The sequence below is a fragment of the Acromyrmex echinatior genome, chromosome 1 (assembly GCF_024713525.1).
Source record: "Acromyrmex echinatior isolate Ae372 chromosome 1, ASM2471352v2, whole genome shotgun sequence".
NCBI lineage: Eukaryota > Metazoa > Arthropoda > Insecta > Hymenoptera > Formicidae > Acromyrmex > Acromyrmex echinatior.
Window position 1 is genome coordinate 25,892,894 of NC_141852.1, and position 19,996 is coordinate 25,912,889.

The window sequence follows — 19,996 nt, forward strand, 5'->3', positions numbered from 1 at the left end:
AAATTTATCACAGAAATTTACAACCCAGATATATCATCAATTTTCATATGTCTGCTCGCTCGCAGGTCGACGCACGAAATGTATAAAATATATTTGAATACATGTTCGCGATTCTTTGTTGGATGCTGCGTTGTTCATTTCTTTGACGCTACATCGAGCCAGCCCAACCATGCAGTCGCTTGCCTTTCATGCTGCACATCATTTCTACAGCCGGTTTAGTCGAGGACTTTTGCAACAAAGTGTTGATCACAGATAATGAACTTGGGCGCTATAAAAAGAAACTTGCGAGGTAAATGAAGAAAATTTTTTTTCAATCATTTTATTTAATTGGTTTATTCATTTATCGTTTTACTGTTGTAATAATTTATTTATTATTGGAGTTGAAATTGCAGTGCGATCAGTGCGATGTGAATATCTTCTCAATTTGTTAATTTTAATCTTTGCTTTATTTATCGATAAGAGTAATTATAGCGATATACAAAAAAAAGAGAGCATTAAAAAGAAATATTTATGGTATGATATAAATATAAAAATATACGGAGAGAAGGAGAGAAAAAGAACAAAATAAGAAAAAAATACGATGAGAGAGAGAGAGAGAGAGAGAGAGAGAGAGAGAGAGAGACACGTCAAAGATATAATAACAATGTAATAAAATAAAAATAATAATAATAATAATAATTGCATCAGGTGTTAAATCATAATTAACTAAATATTGGAGCTAAGATAGGCGTTACAAAGGGTTTCTAATCTTAATTTAACAGTTTAATTAGAGCTTCGATTCTCTATTAACTTTTCACAAAAAGACGATTCGAATAAATCGGACGTTTTGTTCGACTAATCCTCTGTTGTATCCAATTTTCTATATTGTACTAGTCAGGACAGTCGGTTTAACTCTGAATATAATGTAACTACATTCCACACGATCTCACGTTGATGTTTGTAATCTCTTTGGCTCGTCGCGCATGTATGTTTCAGGATCTCTCGACTCTTCTCTACTACCAACAGACAAACATACTATTGTTAATCCAATTGCAATTTTCTGATTCGATATACAGAGATTGTCAAATAAAGAGAAATATGCATGAGACGTTTATTTTGCTATGCCGCTTACGAATTAAAGCTATGCAATTTATTTAATAATGGAAATGGCAGTGAAACTGAGGGATTCGTGACGATGCCACGATGGTTTGAAATTTCCTCTCCCCAATTACAAAAAGCGTCTTTACGTCAAGTATTCGCATCAAGATAGCGTACTTGGCCGCAAAGTATCGCGCTTCCTTGTGACACGTACGTCAAGATCAGGGGATCTCATTATGTCTGGATCTCATGGGTTAGCCTATTGAGAATACAAAGTAGCAATCGGTCGAGATGGAATTGTCGGCGCCTGATACCGTACAAGTTGGGCCGGGCCGGACCAGGCCAGGCCAGGCAGCAGGCAGACCAGGCTGAGGAATGCCACAGGGTAGCATCACACGAATGTGCTGGTGCACACACATAGACTCGACAACACATCGTTACGCTATACATTGTCTATGTATAGGGCATCCAAAGTGCTTCGGCCTTTGGGTGAATGGCTAAGCAACCTTGACGAAGTGTTTGGAATGCGCCGGCCGTTGCAATTTCTTAAGTAGGCTACCCAGAAGCGATGAATCTCCCGACCGTTCCTTTGTATCGCGCGTTGGCTGCGTGTACCGGGTGCAACCTCGCAACACACGTATTGCCACCTTGCAATTTTGCGTCGTACCTCTTCTCGTTTCCCTCCCCACCACACTTCAACTTCTACGTATAATTCCTACCAGTGCGAAATATGATCGATGGCGTTTTACGCGGAAGGAGCGTTTCGCTGATTCTTAACTTTGTTAAAAAGCGGAACCTGGGTGTATGAGCGAAAAATGTACAATTATGCCTTGCGCTCAACGCGATCAAATTTCCTGTAATATTCCAAAGGCGTACCTTTTCGTTCATATAATTAATTGTTTGGTTCAATGCTCGCTTCATGCTCGCAAAAAATGAAAGGAATCGGTGAAGAGCAGATCGCAAAGTACTTTCGTGAATGCGAGCACCTTATATATTATAACGTATCTGATTATACATAACAGCCATCCATTTGTTTTTGTGTAACTATATTTATATATTACTATATTTATATATTTTTTTAGCTACGCTAATTGCTACTATTTGCAAAAGAGTGTACGTCAACTTGAGATAATAATTATTCGTTATATTGGCAACTGTGATTATACGAAGACAAGGCGGTTAAAATTAAGATGAAAGATAATGCACGCATTAATATGGTACGAAATTTGAAAATTTTTTTTCCTCGCTTACAGTAATTTTAAAAGTTCGCTGAAAATGAAGTTTCTTCTTGCTTTTTTTCTGATCTTAACTAGCTCGATTGTTTAAAACGTCAAATTAAAGTTTATTGTAATCTATCTTGTTCCGCTTTGATGCTCCGTACTATTTACGCATTATACGCACGCAAATAGTACACTCGTTGCCAGTACGCCTGCACTGCGCATGCAATTCGTTATGAATGAAACCTTTGCATCTTCTACGGCATCGCTTCGCCTCGCTTCGCCTCGCCTCGCCTCGCCTCGCTTCGCCTCGCTTCGTCGCCATCGACATCGCTGTTGGCTTTAGCAGCTTTGACGCGGTGCGACAAGACGTTATGCTTTCTCGTATATGATATTACACGATGAAGTAATTATGAGACTCGCATATAATTAATTGCTTGATAATTATCAGTTTGAATTTTATGTTGAATTTTATGAAAATTAATAAGTCGTCTGAACTGTAGTTGAGAAAGAGAGTTTTTATTTTTATTCAGAAGGAAGTCGCGACGTAATTAAGACCAATATCTTAGTAAAAAAATCTTATATTCTCCTCCTCTCTTTTTTATTCAATGTCGTAATTAAAAAATGGCAGACTTATACATGCGCGAATAAAATTATTAATAGAATAGGTAAATAAGATGAATAAACATTTCCCCGACATTTCCTCGATGCTTCATCAACGCTTATCGCTTGACAATGCTTGAAGTTTGACAATGCTTGAACCGACAAATGTGACAGAAAACAAATGTCTGGTAATAATACTGCCAGTGCACCTGTCGACAATGTTGATTACTGTATTTTAACACGTGCGTTGCTTACGTATGTATTTTGGTAACATGCATTGCCAAAAAACATATGACTAGACTAGTAGTTTAGCAAGACGTGACTTTTGTCATACTTCGACTAGATTTCATGAATAGATAATTTCGTGAAGGACAGTAACACATGTCATCAATTAGCCTCGAGTTACAAAATAATTTATAAGTTTGGTTCCTCTTATCGTTAGCGTTGAAAGTTATTGCTGATAACATTATTATTCTCTACTATTTTTCAAATAGTATGCAATATATTTCTGCAAACAAATTGATGCTATATGGAGAGAATTTTTTCTTAGAATTTATTCTAAAAATACGATAGTCCTGAGACAACATTGTATTTCGAAGAATTTTATGTAAATTTCTCTCATTTATTAATAAAACTATAATACAATATAAAATAAATTTGATCAATTTTACTGAAGTGCATGGTAAAAATCTTTAAAATAACGTATTGTAGGTATCACAACTACCATATTTTCAGAATAAAATTAAAAAAACTTCTCTCCATCAACACATAACATATCCTTGTGTTTCTTTCTTCGTGCAAATCGTACGAGGCAATCATTCGCTAGAAGAGAGATCATATATTATAAAATCATTCCGTGGAGGCAAAAGCTTAGAGAATTTGCATTTCGCAGATACGGCTTATCCCTCTAGGATGAAATGGTCTTGATAAAGCGATTCTGACAATGATATAGCTCATGCGAATAATAGTGGAGGAACGACGTCTCCTTTTGTTTATTTCGACGGCAGCTGATGGCGCGGCGAGTATTTTTAGCGTCTCTCGTTGAAATCGAGCACGTCGACTCGACTACGTTCCGTTACGCCTGTTCCAATACGACGATTAGCGAAACCAAGGAAGCAAGCTGCAGTTTAATGCACCGGCTTAACTGCTGCACGTTGCTGTTGCCGCGTGCCAGACGTGACTTGGCACTTGTAGAACACGCTCGCAATTGCAAAAATCACATTACACTGATTTTTCAATTCTGATTTTTATCGGGTTAACACAAAACAGTTTCCATTAACCATTCTATGATTTCGTTTGGTACTATATATAATTAAAAGTTTGCCAATATTATGAAGTTGGAACAACTCAAAAACAGTATACATGTTAACAGTATAAATGAGAATAAATATTCAATTAGCTTAAAAATTCTTAAAATTCAAAGGCTTGTAGATAAATAATTGACACGCGATGAACATAATTTCTTAATTTTGCAGTTTAGCGTTTCAGCACAAATGATATTATTGTACGATAGTCAAGTCCAGTCAAGAGAGTGTTTTCTTTCAAATTTCTCAATGATAGCGTGTATGATAGCAATTATTGATTCAGAATGTATAGTTAACATAGTAGAAATCTCTGTTGCGTTATTAATTCCGTCACGATATGACGTTTCCTCTGTTGCAGTGTGCCAAAGTATAGACATAAGAAATAGCGTGAGTGAATTCTCAAAACTAGAAGGATGCCGGGTGGTCGAAGGTTTCGTACAAATTCTCTTGATCGATCGAGCAGAGCAGTCGGCCTACGCCAATCTCAGCTTCCCCGAGCTGGTCGAGATTACTGGATACCTTATTTTGTACAGGTATAACTATTTACCAATCATTTAATCCTCCGTCTGCAATTTGGGTCTTTTAACTCAAACGTTATCTCACCTTTATTTAATAAAAATGGAAATTTCTTTAAAAATGTATAACTTAGCAATGAGGAAACTGAATTCTATCCCCTTTTATTTCGGAGAAATTTGAGAGTAAAATTTTGCTAGTGCAAAAAATCGCAGGGGGAGAGTTAATACTGTAGATAATGTAGCTTTAAAGAGACATTTTCCCATTAACATAGCAGATAGTCCATGCGATGGTTATTCGCATATTTTAACTTTGCACTTGTTTGTTGTATTTCTAGGGTAAGCGGACTGAGGACCGTCGGTCATTTGTTTCCGAATCTAACGGTCATTCGCGGTCATTCTCTCTTTATCAATTATGCCCTCGTAGCATTCGAGATGATGCATCTTCAAGAAATCGGTCTTCACTCTTTGACCAGCATTTTACGCGGATCCGTCCGATTCGAAAAGAATCCGACGTTATGCTACGTCGATACCATCGATTGGGATATCATTGCTAAAGCTGGCAAGGGAGGGCACTTCATAAAGGTGAGTAGCTTCGATTTTTGTATTTCAGCGCACTTAAACAGAGACGGTAAGTTATTATTAGAAAGATTCGATGACCAAGATAAGTATATTTGTCTTAAAACTCGAATCGGCCGAGAATCCTATCTTCATTCGACGCCATTCGACGAACAATTCGCATCAGCAATATCCAATTGACATCAAAATAGCGTAATAGCTAACGATAGTTGCTCAGATTCTTTTGAAAAGATAGCACAAATTTTTTGTAGTTAATTTTTGACCAGTATACATACTACAACATGCGCGCGTGTACTCATCATGCTTCGCAACGTCTTTCGTATCAGGAATTGTTAAAGGATAAAAAGAACTCAGGCGGAAGAAGTAAATTACTTCATTTACTTTACAATGAAACGCGTTATGCAAAGTGTTGTAATGCACTGTGAAAACTCATATAAAGAAACCGTTAGAAATGACATAATGGTGACACAATGTTTAGCCATGATACAATATACACTTTTCTGAAGCGACCAAATCGCTTTAACATCATGTGAGTAAAACTATGTAAGGTCTGCGTATTTATGATCGAATAATATACGAATACAATGATCTATGGCGATGAAATTATTTATAATTTTCCTTTTTACTGGTTTGGACGGTCAATCAATCACTTTCGCTCTGTTTTATACTCAGAAATAGTATCGAATATCTTGTGAAAAGCATATCGTTGCGAGAAACGGTAACAGTATTGATCATCGAATACGAGCCTTTCGCAATGTGTTTTTCGACCTTCGTATCGGCTCCGACGTAGTATAGTCTTGTTTCTTCTCTTACTTTCTTATACATAGTTTCGCACGTAGCGAAAGAATTTCCTATGTTCTGCTAAAAAATCTATCGCGTCCGTTTCTCTTCTCTGAAGTACATACAAATTACATTTCGTTGACCGCGTGATATTTGAAAAAATAAGATACGTCAATAATAGAATAAGATCAATTATAAAAATAATAGCAATAAAATAGCAGGATTAGATTCTGACGATAGTCGATATATCTACATAGAAGACGTCAAGTTAGAAATGATAATGTATTTTCATTGCTTCACATGCTGTAATACTTGTGCTTTAAACAGCATATTGAAAATGTCATAATTCTGTAGTGGCATTTTTGTTTTTGTAAATTATTTGAAACTCCTCGCGATAGCATATGAAGAGCGTCAGAAATAAAAACACAAAATTTTGAGAGAAATTGTAAGCGGAATTACGTGCAAATGCACAAATAAATAAAACTGTTACAGTGCATTCATATTTTGTTTACAGGATAACAAACCAACAAATGGTTGTCCGGTGTGCGACAAAAAATGCCCAACAAGACAGACGAAACTCGATCAGTCTCTGTGCTGGAATCGACAATACTGCCAAAAAAGTAAATTATTACGATTGATTATATTCGCGAATATATTACATCAGACCTTCCGTCGAATTTTGAATCAGATTCCCATAAAAAAATACCACGGATAACGATATTAAACTTTTTTGGAATGTAGTTAAACGATTTGAATTTAGTTAGAGGATTTTATACAACTGTCTGTTCTACATTGTGGAATTTCCAGTTTACATACTTATTTCATCTTTTTAAAAGTGTCGTATATAAACACATCTGGTTAGAATATGTCCACAAGTACATATAATTAATAGCACGTATAATATATAATATTAATATTAATTATCTATCAGCATAATTTGCAAGTTATTATCTATTTAATTCGTGAGAAAAACGCGATAAATAGCGTTTTATTTTAACGTAATGATTTATCTTTATAGTATGCGACTGGAAGTGCGAGAATAGAGCTTGCAACAGTACGGGAGTATGCTGTCATCCGTTCTGTTTAGGTGGATGCTCAGGATTGACGGCCAATAATTGTACCGTTTGCAAAAATGTGATAATAAACAGAGAGTGTAAAGATCGTTGCCCAAAAGGCAAGTACGAATTCATGAATCGACGTTGCATCGAAGAGCAAGAATGCCTTCAGATGCAAAAGCCGCGCGAGGCGCCGGATGCTATGAAGTCACGCCCGTATAAGCCGTTCAATGGTACCTGCGTAATCGAGTGCCCTCCGGGTTACATGGAGAGTGAAGAGAAGAAGGGTAAGCCCCCAACTTGTCAGAAGTGTGAAGGTCCGTCGTGCTTAAAGGAATGTGCTGGTGCTAATGTGGACAGCATCGCTTCGGCACAGAAATTACGCGGATGTACACACATCGCAGGTAGCCTCGAGATACAGATACGCGGTGGCAAAAACATCGTAAAAGAACTCGAGGATAGCCTAAGCACGATCGAGGAGATAGACGGCTACTTAAAGATCGTCCGCAGCTTCCCACTGATATCTCTGAACTTTCTGAAGAATCTGCGCGTAATACGCGGTCAAACACTCGAGAACGGTAAGTATAGTCTCGCCGTGCTCGATAATCAGAATCTTCAGGAACTCTGGGACTGGAACACGCACCCGAACATTACCATCATGTCCAGTGGGGGCCCCGCTAAACTCTTCTTTCATTTCAATCCGAAATTGTGTCTGCACGAAATCGAAAAACTACGAGAGAAGGCCAAATTGGAAGAGTTCACCGATCACGATGTGGCATCCAGCAGCAATGGAGATAAAGTCGCATGTAACGTCACCGAGCTAAAGACTAAAGTCACCAAGAAGTCATCTAGAGGAGCTATTATCGAGTGGAAAGCTTTTACGCATCACGATACCAGGTCCCTCTTGGGTTACGTTGTTTACTTTATCGAAGCGCCTAATCAGAATATAACTATGTACGATGGCCGTGATGCTTGTGGCGGTGATGGCTGGCGGGTGGAGGACGTTTCCGCTGAGAGCACAACGCCGCAGCCCCACAACGGCACGGAATCACAAGAGCCTGTTTATCACACTCACATACTGACCCTGCTGAAGCCGTATACTCAGTATGCTTACTACGTTAAGACTTACACCATAGCCACGGAAAGGTCAGGCGCCCAGAGTAAAGTCAAGTACTTTACGACGCTACCGGATGCGCCTAGCCCTCCCAGAGCCTTATCGACTTGGAGTAATTCCAGCAACGAGCTGGTTATATCCTGGTTTTCACCACTTCATAAAAATGGAAATCTAACGCATTATCGCATTGTTGGTCGTTGGGAGCCGGATGACCCGAATTTCATCGACCAGAGGAATTATTGTGACGAACGTAATTCAAATCATTCAATCATTTTTTTCAATAGTATATAGTAATAATGTAAACAAAATTCTTTTCTAATACGAGTATATTGTCACGGTTATATAATAATTATTATGGGTGTGTTACATTTTTTGCACTGTAAATACAGTTAGAAATACAGTTAATTCGTTATTAATCAATTACTACTAATTTCAGCTATGCCGTTACCTGAAGCAAAACCACCAGAGGAAGTCATAGCGGAGGAAGAAAAAAAGCATAATGAGTTGGAGAAGGAGTTCGCAAAAACTGATTCGTGCATCTGTTCTGATCGTGAAACGACGGATCAGTCGATGCGTGAAAAAGAAGTTTCCAGTTCGATTGCCTTCGAAAATGCGCTACACAATCAGGTTTATGTAAAACGACTATCGCAGCAGCGTAGAAGACGCCACACTAGTGAAATGTTAATCGCAGCGGATCTAGCCAAAGAGTTTACGTACGATCAGGTAAAATTTCAGATTCCCTGTCAGTAACGATTATTAAGTATAAGCAAACAAATATAAAAATGAAAAAAAATTGAGTACTGCACTTTATTCATTTATTTACTTTATTTATTACAAGTGATATTTCGAACATAATTCTTTCTGTATTTCATATCACGTATATTTGTATTCAAATTGATTAAGAGATTTAACTTCCACAGAAATAATGGTGAAAATATTAATACGAAATGAATCAATAGTAACATTTCATTAACTGCATTTAATTATGTAAAATTACAGTATTTTATCTTATATATATATATATATATATATATATATATATATATATATATATTAGGTGTTGGAATTAATTCGTAGCGTTTTACAAGTGATGGGAAGTACTTTCATTAATGTATTTTTTAATGCTCATGTGAAATAAATAACATTCTTTCATTAAAAACGCTACGAATTAATTCCAACACCTAATATATATATATATATATATCGTTTAAAATTGAATATAACTCTTAATATATATTTCATGTTTAGGATAGAGAAAGTACTAACGATAAAGTGGAGAATGGTACATTCACGATATTCGAGCGATTAATATCCAGCACCAATCTTACTTTCGTTATGAGAAATCTTCGACACTTTGCTGCGTACAATATTGAAGTTCAAGCTTGCCGAGAACGTGTTGGGAATGATACGAAGAGTAAGAATTGTTCGACGAAGAGCATGAAAACGTACCGTACGTTATCTATGGAGAGCGCAGATAATATTCCATCGAATACCTTTGAATTAAAGACTTCTGGCGAGAATAACAGTTTCACTATAGTTACATTGTCTTGGGACGAACCACCTCAACCTAATGGCCTAATAGTCACGTATCAGATTGAGTATAAAAGAATTGACATAAAAAATGTGAGTAATACACAATTTTTAATTTTTATTTACATTGTAAGTGTTTTCGATATAAAAACAAGGAAGAATTTAATGAAAAAAATATTTCTTAAAAAGAAGGAAGTAATTTGTAATTTAAAATGTATCTTGTACATACTATCGTCTGTAATACAATCGTTTCCGTATATTGTATACAGATACAAGCAACAGTGGTATGTATCACAAGACGCGATTTTACCAGCATGGGCAACTCATATGTCTTGAAGGAACTTTCTCCTGGAAATTATTCTGTAAAAGTACGAGCTACGAGTTTAGCTGGAAATGGCGCGTATACCGAAGTGAAATATTTTTATATACCGGAATATGGTACACTTGGTACATTCTGGATTTTATTCTGGTCGATATTGGGTGTTGTCATAACGTTTACTTCTTTAATAATATTGTACGTATTTAAAAAGAGATCAATGCGAAATGTGCCTAGTATGCGGCTTATCGCGACAGTGAATCCAGAATATGTAAGCACAAGTTATGTACCGGACGAATGGGAAGTGCCCAGAAAGAAAATTCAATTATTACGAGAATTAGGAAATGGTTCTTTTGGCATGGTATACGAAGGATTGGCCAGGGATGTCGTGAAAGGCAAACCGGAAGTACGGTGTGCTGTGAAAACTGTAAATGAAAACGCAACCGACCGTGAACGGATAGAATTCCTTAACGAAGCGTCCGTCATGAAGTAAGAAGAATTAATTACTTCCTCTCTAACAATATATATCTCTTTCCATCTTTCTAACTTATTATAATTTTCTTGTTAAAGGGCTTTTAATACTCATCACGTTGTCAGATTGTTGGGCGTAGTGTCGCAAGGTCAACCTACATTGGTAGTTATGGAATTGATGGTAAACGGTGATTTAAAGACATATTTGAGAAGTCACCGACCGGATGTATGCGAGAACTCTAAACAACCTCCGACATTGAGAGATATTTTGCAAATGGCAGTCGAAATTGCAGACGGCATGTCTTATCTCGCCGCAAAGAAATTCGTCCACAGAGATTTAGCTGCTCGTAACTGTATGGTAGCCGAAGATCTTACTGTAAAAATCGGTGATTTCGGCATGACAAGAGACATATATGAAACCGATTACTATCGAAAAGGGTCCAAAGGACTGTTACCAGTCAGGTGGATGGCACCAGAAAGTTTGAAAGATGGCGTATTCACTAGTTTTTCTGACGTTTGGAGCTACGGAGTTGTTCTCTGGGAAATGGTAACATTAGCTTCGCAGCCATATCAAGGCTTGTCGAATGATCAGGTAAATACAAATTATTCAAAAAAATAATTTTTGATTGTTATACATACATTTCTCTAAATTATTATTATGTTGCTTTTAGGTATTGCGTTACGTAATTGAGGGGGGAGTTATGGAACGACCGGAAAATTGTCCTGATTCACTGTATAATTTAATGAGGCGTACCTGGAATCATAGAGCCACGAGAAGACCTACCTTTATAGACATCGAGACGCAGTTATTGCAAGAAGTTAATATAGAAGATTTTGAGAATGTTAGTTTTTATCACAGTCCGGAAGGAATCGAAGCTCGAAATCAAAATAATTCACATTCACCACAAACTGACCAGTAAGTATATAATTTCATATCAATTGATATTTAGATAATTAAATGTATGTATGTAATTTAATTATTTAATTTAAACAGAGATCTAGAAATGGTTGCTCTACAAGAGCGTTTACGAGAGGAAGAAATGGAGGGAGAGGAAGATTCGCCACTGCGTCAAGACTTTGATGACTTTGCAAGTTTTGAACCTCGTAGTAAAAATACCTTAAGTCCACGATACGGAGCAGATTCGTATGGCGAAACCTCAAAAGCTACTTCCAATTTCCACGACATGAACTCGATAAAAGTACCCAAGGCTGGATTCGATGAATTTGGCGGTATCTCCGGAGATTCGCTTGTATCTAGTAAGGACACGTTAAACTCGCCTTTTGTAGAAGGCAGCCTTAAATCAGTCAGGAGCTCGCCTTTTATATATAAGAAAAGTACTTCCCGCAGTAACGTAAGTCAAGGTTCTCTAGGGAAATCTGGAAGTCCACAAAGTTTAGTTAAACGAAATTTTCTCGATAGCCCAAATCCGTCTAAGCTTCAGGATGATCCCGATTACGAAAACAGGAGTCCTGAAATCATGTCAGGCATTGAAAAGAGGGAGATTACTTCTTTACACGTAGAATTTCCTTCAATGGACGTTCAGGTCAATGGTGACAAAACGGAAAACAACAAACGCACGGGAGATTACATGAACAAATCAGAAATGTTGAATAACGGTTACATCAGTAATACGACCACGTAGCTTCGCTGTACGAAACTTTATCACTTGGAGTGAATCGGATATGAATATTCCAACAAAAAGGCAGTGTCTGTGCCAAATTTCTGAGCATACTGAATTATCATTTTGAAAGGATTACATTGAATAATGTTTTCTATATATGAAAGGGATGTTAGTGTGTTCTAGCTCTAACAAACAAGTTATATTCGTAAGTCTATATTTTAAACGTCTAGACGTAACTAAGAGTACAGGTCCTAACAAACAAATGGAGTTTCCTTATACGGGTGTTACCATGTCTTAATTCCGTCTCTCTAAATGTAATTTATCGCTACGCGTGTACAGTTAATTATATATTTGTTGCGCTGCGATGCATGTTGGAAAAGAGCAGCGAATATATTTATATCAGATACTGTCTTTTTGAAGTTGTCGCTATAGTATATGTTAATACGGAGAGTTTACTTTATAAAGACGCCGTTTATCGTGGAGTTATTATGAACAGTTGCGATTTAAGTCAAATGTCTCTCCTGAAAATTGGGCCGCGTACACTGTGAGAAACATGCGACTGTCCATTGGCAATGCACATTATCTGACAAGCATGTAATAACTTCTCTCTCCATTAACCATCTAGCGTGTAAGTGTGTATCAAAGAATTAAGCAAGTTTATTATTTATATCATAGACTTTCTGTTTCATTTTCAGTCGCAAGATGCGCTTTTTGCGCGATTTCTGCTGTAACTATATATTTGTAAAGCATTGGTTTATTTTTTTCCGAGTTTATAGTAAATATGGTAAACCAAAGTGGCAATTAGGTCGACTACCGCGTTGGTACGACATTTTGTTCACAGCAAAAAGACCATATTTTATAAATTTTGTGAATTACACCTAGTCGCCACTTTGCATGATTTTAAGCTTTGAACTCGTATAGTGATATAGATATGTTGGAAAGTATATGTGTAGAGGGTGATTCAGAATAAGTGTATGGACTTAGCAAATATATCGCGTTCCTCTAATTTATAAATTTCTATTATATTTATGCTTTCTACATTGTTTTAATATTTTTGACTTTATTATATCAGTTGATCTAACAATTCTGAATTCACCAATTGTTCGATACATAGTAGAAGAATTAGAAAGTAAGGATCCTTTTTCAAATTAAAAGGCTTCAGTAATGACGATATATATAATGATTGATGAGCATTTGCGATATATACATATAAAGTAGTTTGCAAAAAGTTCATAATCTTTATTTTAATCTTTTTATTGTAATTATAGTGAAATCTTAAATGTGAAAACAATTAGGATCTAATTTTCAAATTTAATATTAATATTATATTTTAATTTCAAAATACTATCACGAGATCAAATGCGTTACGTTTATAAAAATATTGGTATTAATTTAAACGGCGCCTTGTTTTTCTTATTCTATCTATTTAAAGATATTATTCTTGCATATATAAAGATAAAAGAAAACATAAAAGAAAGCTATATATTTCATGGTTAAATAAATTAACGATCATATGTTATTAATGATATGTAAAAGAAATTAGATGTTCATCTATTCCAATGTGAACTTCACTGAACCTGACGCATTAAACATTTATGAAACAAGCAATAAGTAATTCTATCAAAATTTCTTTTATGTTACTATTGTGCTTCTGAAATTTTCCCGACGTACCTTGTACGTATGACATAGATTTTATGCTGTGTACGTAACTGTACTATTTCGTGGAGCTGGCACATGAAATCGCGCTTTGTCTCCTGTAATATGCCTCTTAAAACATCTTCCAATGAGGAAGATATAGCATATTTCTCACTGCGAATGAATACCACTTTTCGACTGAAAGTTAACATATTCTGCAAAGATTCACCGTGCAATTTACAGTCATGAGTTTATAGTCTCCATAGTGCAATAGGATCATCCACATTTTTATTTATACATCGTAAACGGCTACAATAGTTCGCGGCATAAGATATCACTCTTAATCCGTTGCGTAATCGTTTCTGCGTTGCTCCACGAAATAAACTATGAAATTCAGAGGCATGCACTATGCTTTTGAGTAGAGACGAGAGAACGTAGACTGTCTTAGAGCCCAGTGAGAAACAGATTAACGACGGACGAGAAAAGGTTAAATCCATGTAATCGTTACAGTCGCGAAATGAATAATATTGGATGAATCCTAATGGAATGAGCTAAGAAAAGAGTTATTATACGAGTAACGCAATGTAATGCAGTTGAGTCTAGACATAACGAGCCTCTAACACAAGACTGATTAGCTAATCCCACTATATATCCGTAATCTCTCAGTAAGTTAAAAGATACAAGACAAAATGGTAGAAGTTCCAGATTGTTCCATATCCGCAAATACCCTCCTTTTGATGGTTTATTTCGTTTGTTCTGTTCTTACACCGTGCATCCGTTTGAAAGTATATTTAGTCCACTATGAGATTTATTAATGCGATCCATGGTTGTTTCGTTCCTACAACATCGCGTACATATGGTCGTGCCACTTTGATTCGATGCTTATCAGAGCAAATATGCGATATATAGGGTATCTGAAATTATTGTACAATTTTTTCGTAACGGATTTCTTGATAAATTCACGTGTGATATTAATTTCTTGTCGATGCTATTTAGAAGAATATTATTTCTCATTGAAGTCGTTTAGCTCGTGTCAAATCTTTCGCATTTAATCCATTAAACTATTACTCAAAATCAGATCTTCATTAAAATGAAATGAATAAAATTTCTCCTTATTATCTGCACTCTTACAATATCTAGAAATATATAAATAAAATGATTTTAAAGTGCAATTTGAAATGAAAAATTATATAACACATGTATACATACGTATGCTATTTTATATAATATATTAAAATTTTATTTTATCATTTTTACATTAATTCATGTACAACATTTTTTCAAGGTTCCTTAGAATTATCCATTGGAAAATTAATCCCGAATTTATCAAAAAATTTTTTATAAAAAAATAATGCTTCAGCTTAGGATACCCTATATATTAACGAATGAAGTACCAGTGATTTAGTAGCAAATATCTAATGCTATTCCTATCTCTCTCTCTAACATTTTATACAAATACATCAAATACAAAAAAGTTGTAACATAGCTTGTGTACAGACACAAGATGATGCAAGAAATGTGAAGAAAAATGTAATTACATAAAATATGTAAGAAGCGAAAATCTTGTATGACATGTCACGATTGTTCTTTTCAAAAGTATCTGCTATTCAACACCTTTTCTTTTCCATCGCTCTTAGCGATTCTAGACTAACAATTTGTAGTTATCACATTTTATTTTTTACGTGTCCGGAAATTTTGTTCACTTCCAATGTGCCAAGCTAAATAATTAGGCATTTATTTATTGGAATGTTGTTATCTCTAATTGATACACCAATTGCATAACGCATTTGGAACTCTTGACGAAAAATCGAATATCAGGATAATGTACTTACAGCCTTGGATCACGCTAAACTTTTTTTGTAACTCGAACAATTTTGTTTAATGTATATGTGCATATATATACATATATAATCTGTTCTGTTTAGTTTAAACTTTCTTGAAAGCAAAATGCTTTAATACACGCAAAACGCGCGTTTCGAAATGAAAGGTGGCAAAAACCCCACTCATTAAACGAAATTCCCGGAATTAAGCAGAGAAGGAACACGACTAATGACGGATAAATTATCGGCCGATGTATCGTAATAATAAGCCTCGCTCGTATTGTGAAATATCTAGTATAGTAATAAACAAACACAGTTAACGCTTAGACCATGTACATGTACCATATATGAAATAAGTATCGTAAGATTAACACGAAATGTTTCCTATATGGCCGCAAGTCTCCGTATTATAAAAACGGCGCGCGATCGCTAAAATTTAGGCCTATAGTTTAATAGTTCTGTAATATATTAGAGTTACTTGAAAATTTTAAGGTAGCACGTAATCATGTCTGGAAATGTGTATAACTATAAAGTGTGCCTGTTGATGCGCAATTGATCGCATTTGATAAGTATGTGATCTGTTTGAACGTAAATCACAAAGTAGAGATTCAAGGATGTTTGGGCGCTAGATCAATGTACATCTGTATCATTGTCGAAAAAAGATCAAGGAATATCGAGCAGGAAGAACAGCATTTATTTTATCGTAAAAATTAACATTTACTTTTTATCGTAAATATTAAGCGAAGCGTACTCCAATTGCGTCACGTGAATAATTAAGTCCTCCGCTGATCTTAGACTGAAGCATAGCTCTATATATCCTCAACGTCGAGAAAACACTGACATAGGACCCTACATCTCGATCTGTAATTTATTTGTATTTATTCTGTGTACATGAAACAGATGAATTTAGCGCAAACGCAATTTTAAGACGCTATTGATTAGTTGATATTTAATAGCATACGTTGCACTTTAGCAAATATATATGAGCATTACAAGGCGGCTCAATTCCTTTTGCAATCGATATCACGTCCTTTGTATTTCGAATTACATCAATATCTCACGTAGAATTTGAAAACCGCATTGATTTTATATTAAGAAATATGTTGAGCCACGTTTTGCAATTCAATATTTTTGTTATATATATGATTCTTTTGTTACGGATAATTTTTTTCGGTATATATCTAATAAAAAAATCTTGCAGTAAAATAAAACCCCCATCATGAGGTTTCTTATTATGATAGTAATGACTTTAGTTAATATCCCACACGCTGTTTTTATTCAGTCTTCTTTAATATAATCTTGTTCGCAATTATATTCACAGTTCCTATCATTACTACATTTATACGCGCAACAGACAAAACTCTGATCCAACATTGTGTATAATATTGCATATATACGTAATAATATATGCTAATATATCATTTCAAATCATATTTATGTTTTTTTATCACTATTTAGTTAATTTACTACTTTTCACTTTGCGAAATAAGTTGGTTGACTGTACAACTGCTCAATATTACTTTGCTCAACTTCCGTGACAGTAAGATAGTAAAACTAACATTATTATATTGTGTAAAATATAGATCAAAGTCTTTTTATTTCAACTGAATTCATGAAACATTTTGTTCTATTTTATAGTCTGATCTTTTTCATTTATTTTATAATAGATACGATTTTACTTTTTATATATATAATAGACTTTCAAGAAAGTCACATTAGTTTTAAAAAAAAAAGTAAAAAAAAAGAGATATATTTAAAGCTGATAACAAATTAAAACTGAGAATCGTATTACAAAGTTATTTAGAGTAATTGTACTTTTTTACGTTCTCTTTATATATTTAGATTTTTCAAAGAAAATGATTCAAGAATCATTTTAGTTTTTTATTGGAATTACGCGTATTTTAACAAGTGTTCAATCGTTCCTATTCTACGGACATTGACACTTTTTATTAAATCGTTTTATATGACAACTGGTATATGTATATATATTGTTAATTATATGTTTTTTTTGTGTCTATCATAGAATTATCATTTATAAAACACGTTTATTTAAGTAAATGTATGTATGCTTTAACTGTTCATTGTATTTACACGATAGTATACAGATAAAAAGATTTATTTTTGACAATTATACACAGAATATTTTGTTTATTTAAACGAAAATATTATACTTTATCAAAATTGCTAAAGACAAACTATGGTCATACAATGCCCAAACTGCTAATTTGCAAATGTAATAGAAGCAAAATTGTCTGGACAATTTGCGATCAGCTATTTATGATACAGATGTGCAGAGATTATAAATTGCGAAGCTTCCTTTTTTTTTTTTATTTCCGCTTTTCGGTGATGTTTTGTGCACCGGTTCAGCCTGTAAATGCTTGTAAATAGTATTTCGATTGATTTTTGTCTAAAAAAAAAAAAAAATCTATGCAAGTATGTATTGGACAAAGTGTTGTATAATGTTGGGCTATAAAGTGTGGATGCGTTTGATGAACGATGAACGGAAGTGTGTTTATAGTATGTCAAATAAAATTAATGCACACATATTATTTGACAAGACGCGTATGCGTTTATATGCAAAGCTTCTTAAGAACAAAGTGCGAATGTAAAAAGAAAAAAAAAACGAAATACTCGTTGTTTCCCCCACAAGTTTAATGCCGAAGAATATTTTATCGTTAACATCGATCTCTAGGGAGCTGATGTATGCTTGAGTCCTTTGTTAATGATCATAGTCACATTAGGTGGATTTATCCACTTCCGATGCAATGTTACGCGTTAATAAATAATTCGTTCTCGTAAAAGGACGAAAAAGGATATTGAATCAAAGATTAGCCTAACGTCTTCTAATAATTGTGCATAATGCTACGATACATGCACCGTTCACAATAAAGTGTTGTATAGGGTGGTTTTGAAATACAGATCGATTAATATATCTATGAATAATATTATTTAATGTAAAGCGATAATAGATCAATTTTAACAGAGTTTTCAAAACATGCGGATTTACACGACTTTGAAGAATGCGTCAACATTTCATACACTACATAAGGAAACACAATTAATAAATACCACGTTACGGGGGCAAACAATTTGCTTAGAGACTTTTTTTTTTGGATGCTGTGCACGCGCGCGCACGAATGTAGTGTATATTTTCTTTTTGAGTTTAAAGCAAACGCCACTGCCATAATGAAAGACAAACCTACGAAAGGAAACAAAACAGATGTAGTATGAATGAAACATAAGCCCGCAATATCAGTATATCTCGGAATTGAAAAATCCTCGTCTCGTAGGATATACCCGTCATCTTTAAGTTTTCGTTATTCCCCTCGACGTATCACGCGTAATCGCTATATTTGTAATTTTGCGTGTAACGTTATCGAGCGTCATACAGAAATTCAATGATTCTTCGCTGTACGGTACGATATAGCGTAGCAGATAATTGGGTGTTTTAGCGAGAGCACTAACGAATTAGTAAGGCGTTATTTCTTTCTAGAGATTAAGGATAATTTTTGTTGCTTGCGCTAACTAGTGCGACGACTTTCTATTTTCTTCTGTAAGTTACACTTTTGAGTGTCGCACGAACGTGTATAATACGGGGATATAAATAATGATAAAACGTTCGTGTGGACAACGAAAACCGAAATGCACCTCGGAGTCAGTAACAAAAGCCGATGGTTGCTAGGCACAGCCATTGCTACAGATAGTCGTAGATGTAACTTTAATTTGTAATATCGTTATTGTAAGAATATAGGACCGCGCTATGGATTAGGGCGACAGATATTACCCCTTATCTGTCACTGTATTATCTTTAACTGTTTCCATCTTCCCTCCCGTCGCGCATCCTTTCGAAGGTATTGATGTGACTGCGCCCGGGCAACGCTTGACAAATTTAGATTATCTTGCATTAAAAATTGTATTTACTATTATTAACTGTACGATTAACTACTACGCGCTGTACGCAGACGAAGAAACAAACTTTATTTACCAAATACCAGTTTTTTAATAAAAATCTTTTTGTGAAAGAAAATATTGAACGCTTGCTACCTCGCCATGTATCGAAATTATTATTATTATTTATATTTATTTTTTGTGTAAAATGCGTAAAATTCAATACGCAACTAACTAGAGTGTAAAATTATCTAATAATTAACAAATAATACGCGCAATATTTTCTGTTATAATATGCTAGTTGTGTATATATATACGAGATCGATATTCGATTTTTATTTACACTTAGTAGTTTAGAAAGTGCTTCAAATTTTATAAATAATTTTTATCGAATCTTTGATATGTTTTTTATGTGTTTGAAAATTATCAAATTCTTAAATTAATACTTTGATTAATATTTACGTTATGATTAA

At 34.8% G+C, this 19,996-nt stretch overlaps 2 protein-coding genes across 7 annotated transcripts in view; one reads left to right on the plus strand and one right to left on the minus strand.

Annotated features, from left to right (window-relative positions):
- Positions 1-19,662, plus strand: part of InR-2 (insulin-like receptor-like) — a 47,470-nt gene extending 27,808 nt beyond the window's left edge. For all 6 annotated transcript variants that reach the window (XM_011052835.2, XM_087412994.1, XM_011052836.2 and 3 more), the window contains 10 exons: positions 4,560-4,734; positions 5,052-5,298; positions 6,587-6,692; positions 7,091-8,491; positions 8,678-8,964; positions 9,490-9,864; positions 10,041-10,576; positions 10,658-11,150; positions 11,230-11,474; positions 11,553-19,662. In XM_011052835.2, coding sequence (XP_011051137.1) covers positions 4,560-4,734; positions 5,052-5,298; positions 6,587-6,692; positions 7,091-8,491; positions 8,678-8,964; positions 9,490-9,864; positions 10,041-10,576; positions 10,658-11,150; positions 11,230-11,474; positions 11,553-12,201 — 4,514 coding nt within the window. In that variant the 3' untranslated portion in view covers positions 12,202-19,662. The remainder of the gene's footprint in view (positions 1-4,559; positions 4,735-5,051; positions 5,299-6,586; positions 6,693-7,090; positions 8,492-8,677; positions 8,965-9,489; positions 9,865-10,040; positions 10,577-10,657; positions 11,151-11,229; positions 11,475-11,552) is intronic.
- Positions 1-19,996, minus strand: part of retn (retained) — a 182,688-nt gene that overhangs the window by 161,226 nt on the left and 1,466 nt on the right. The window lies entirely within an intron of this gene.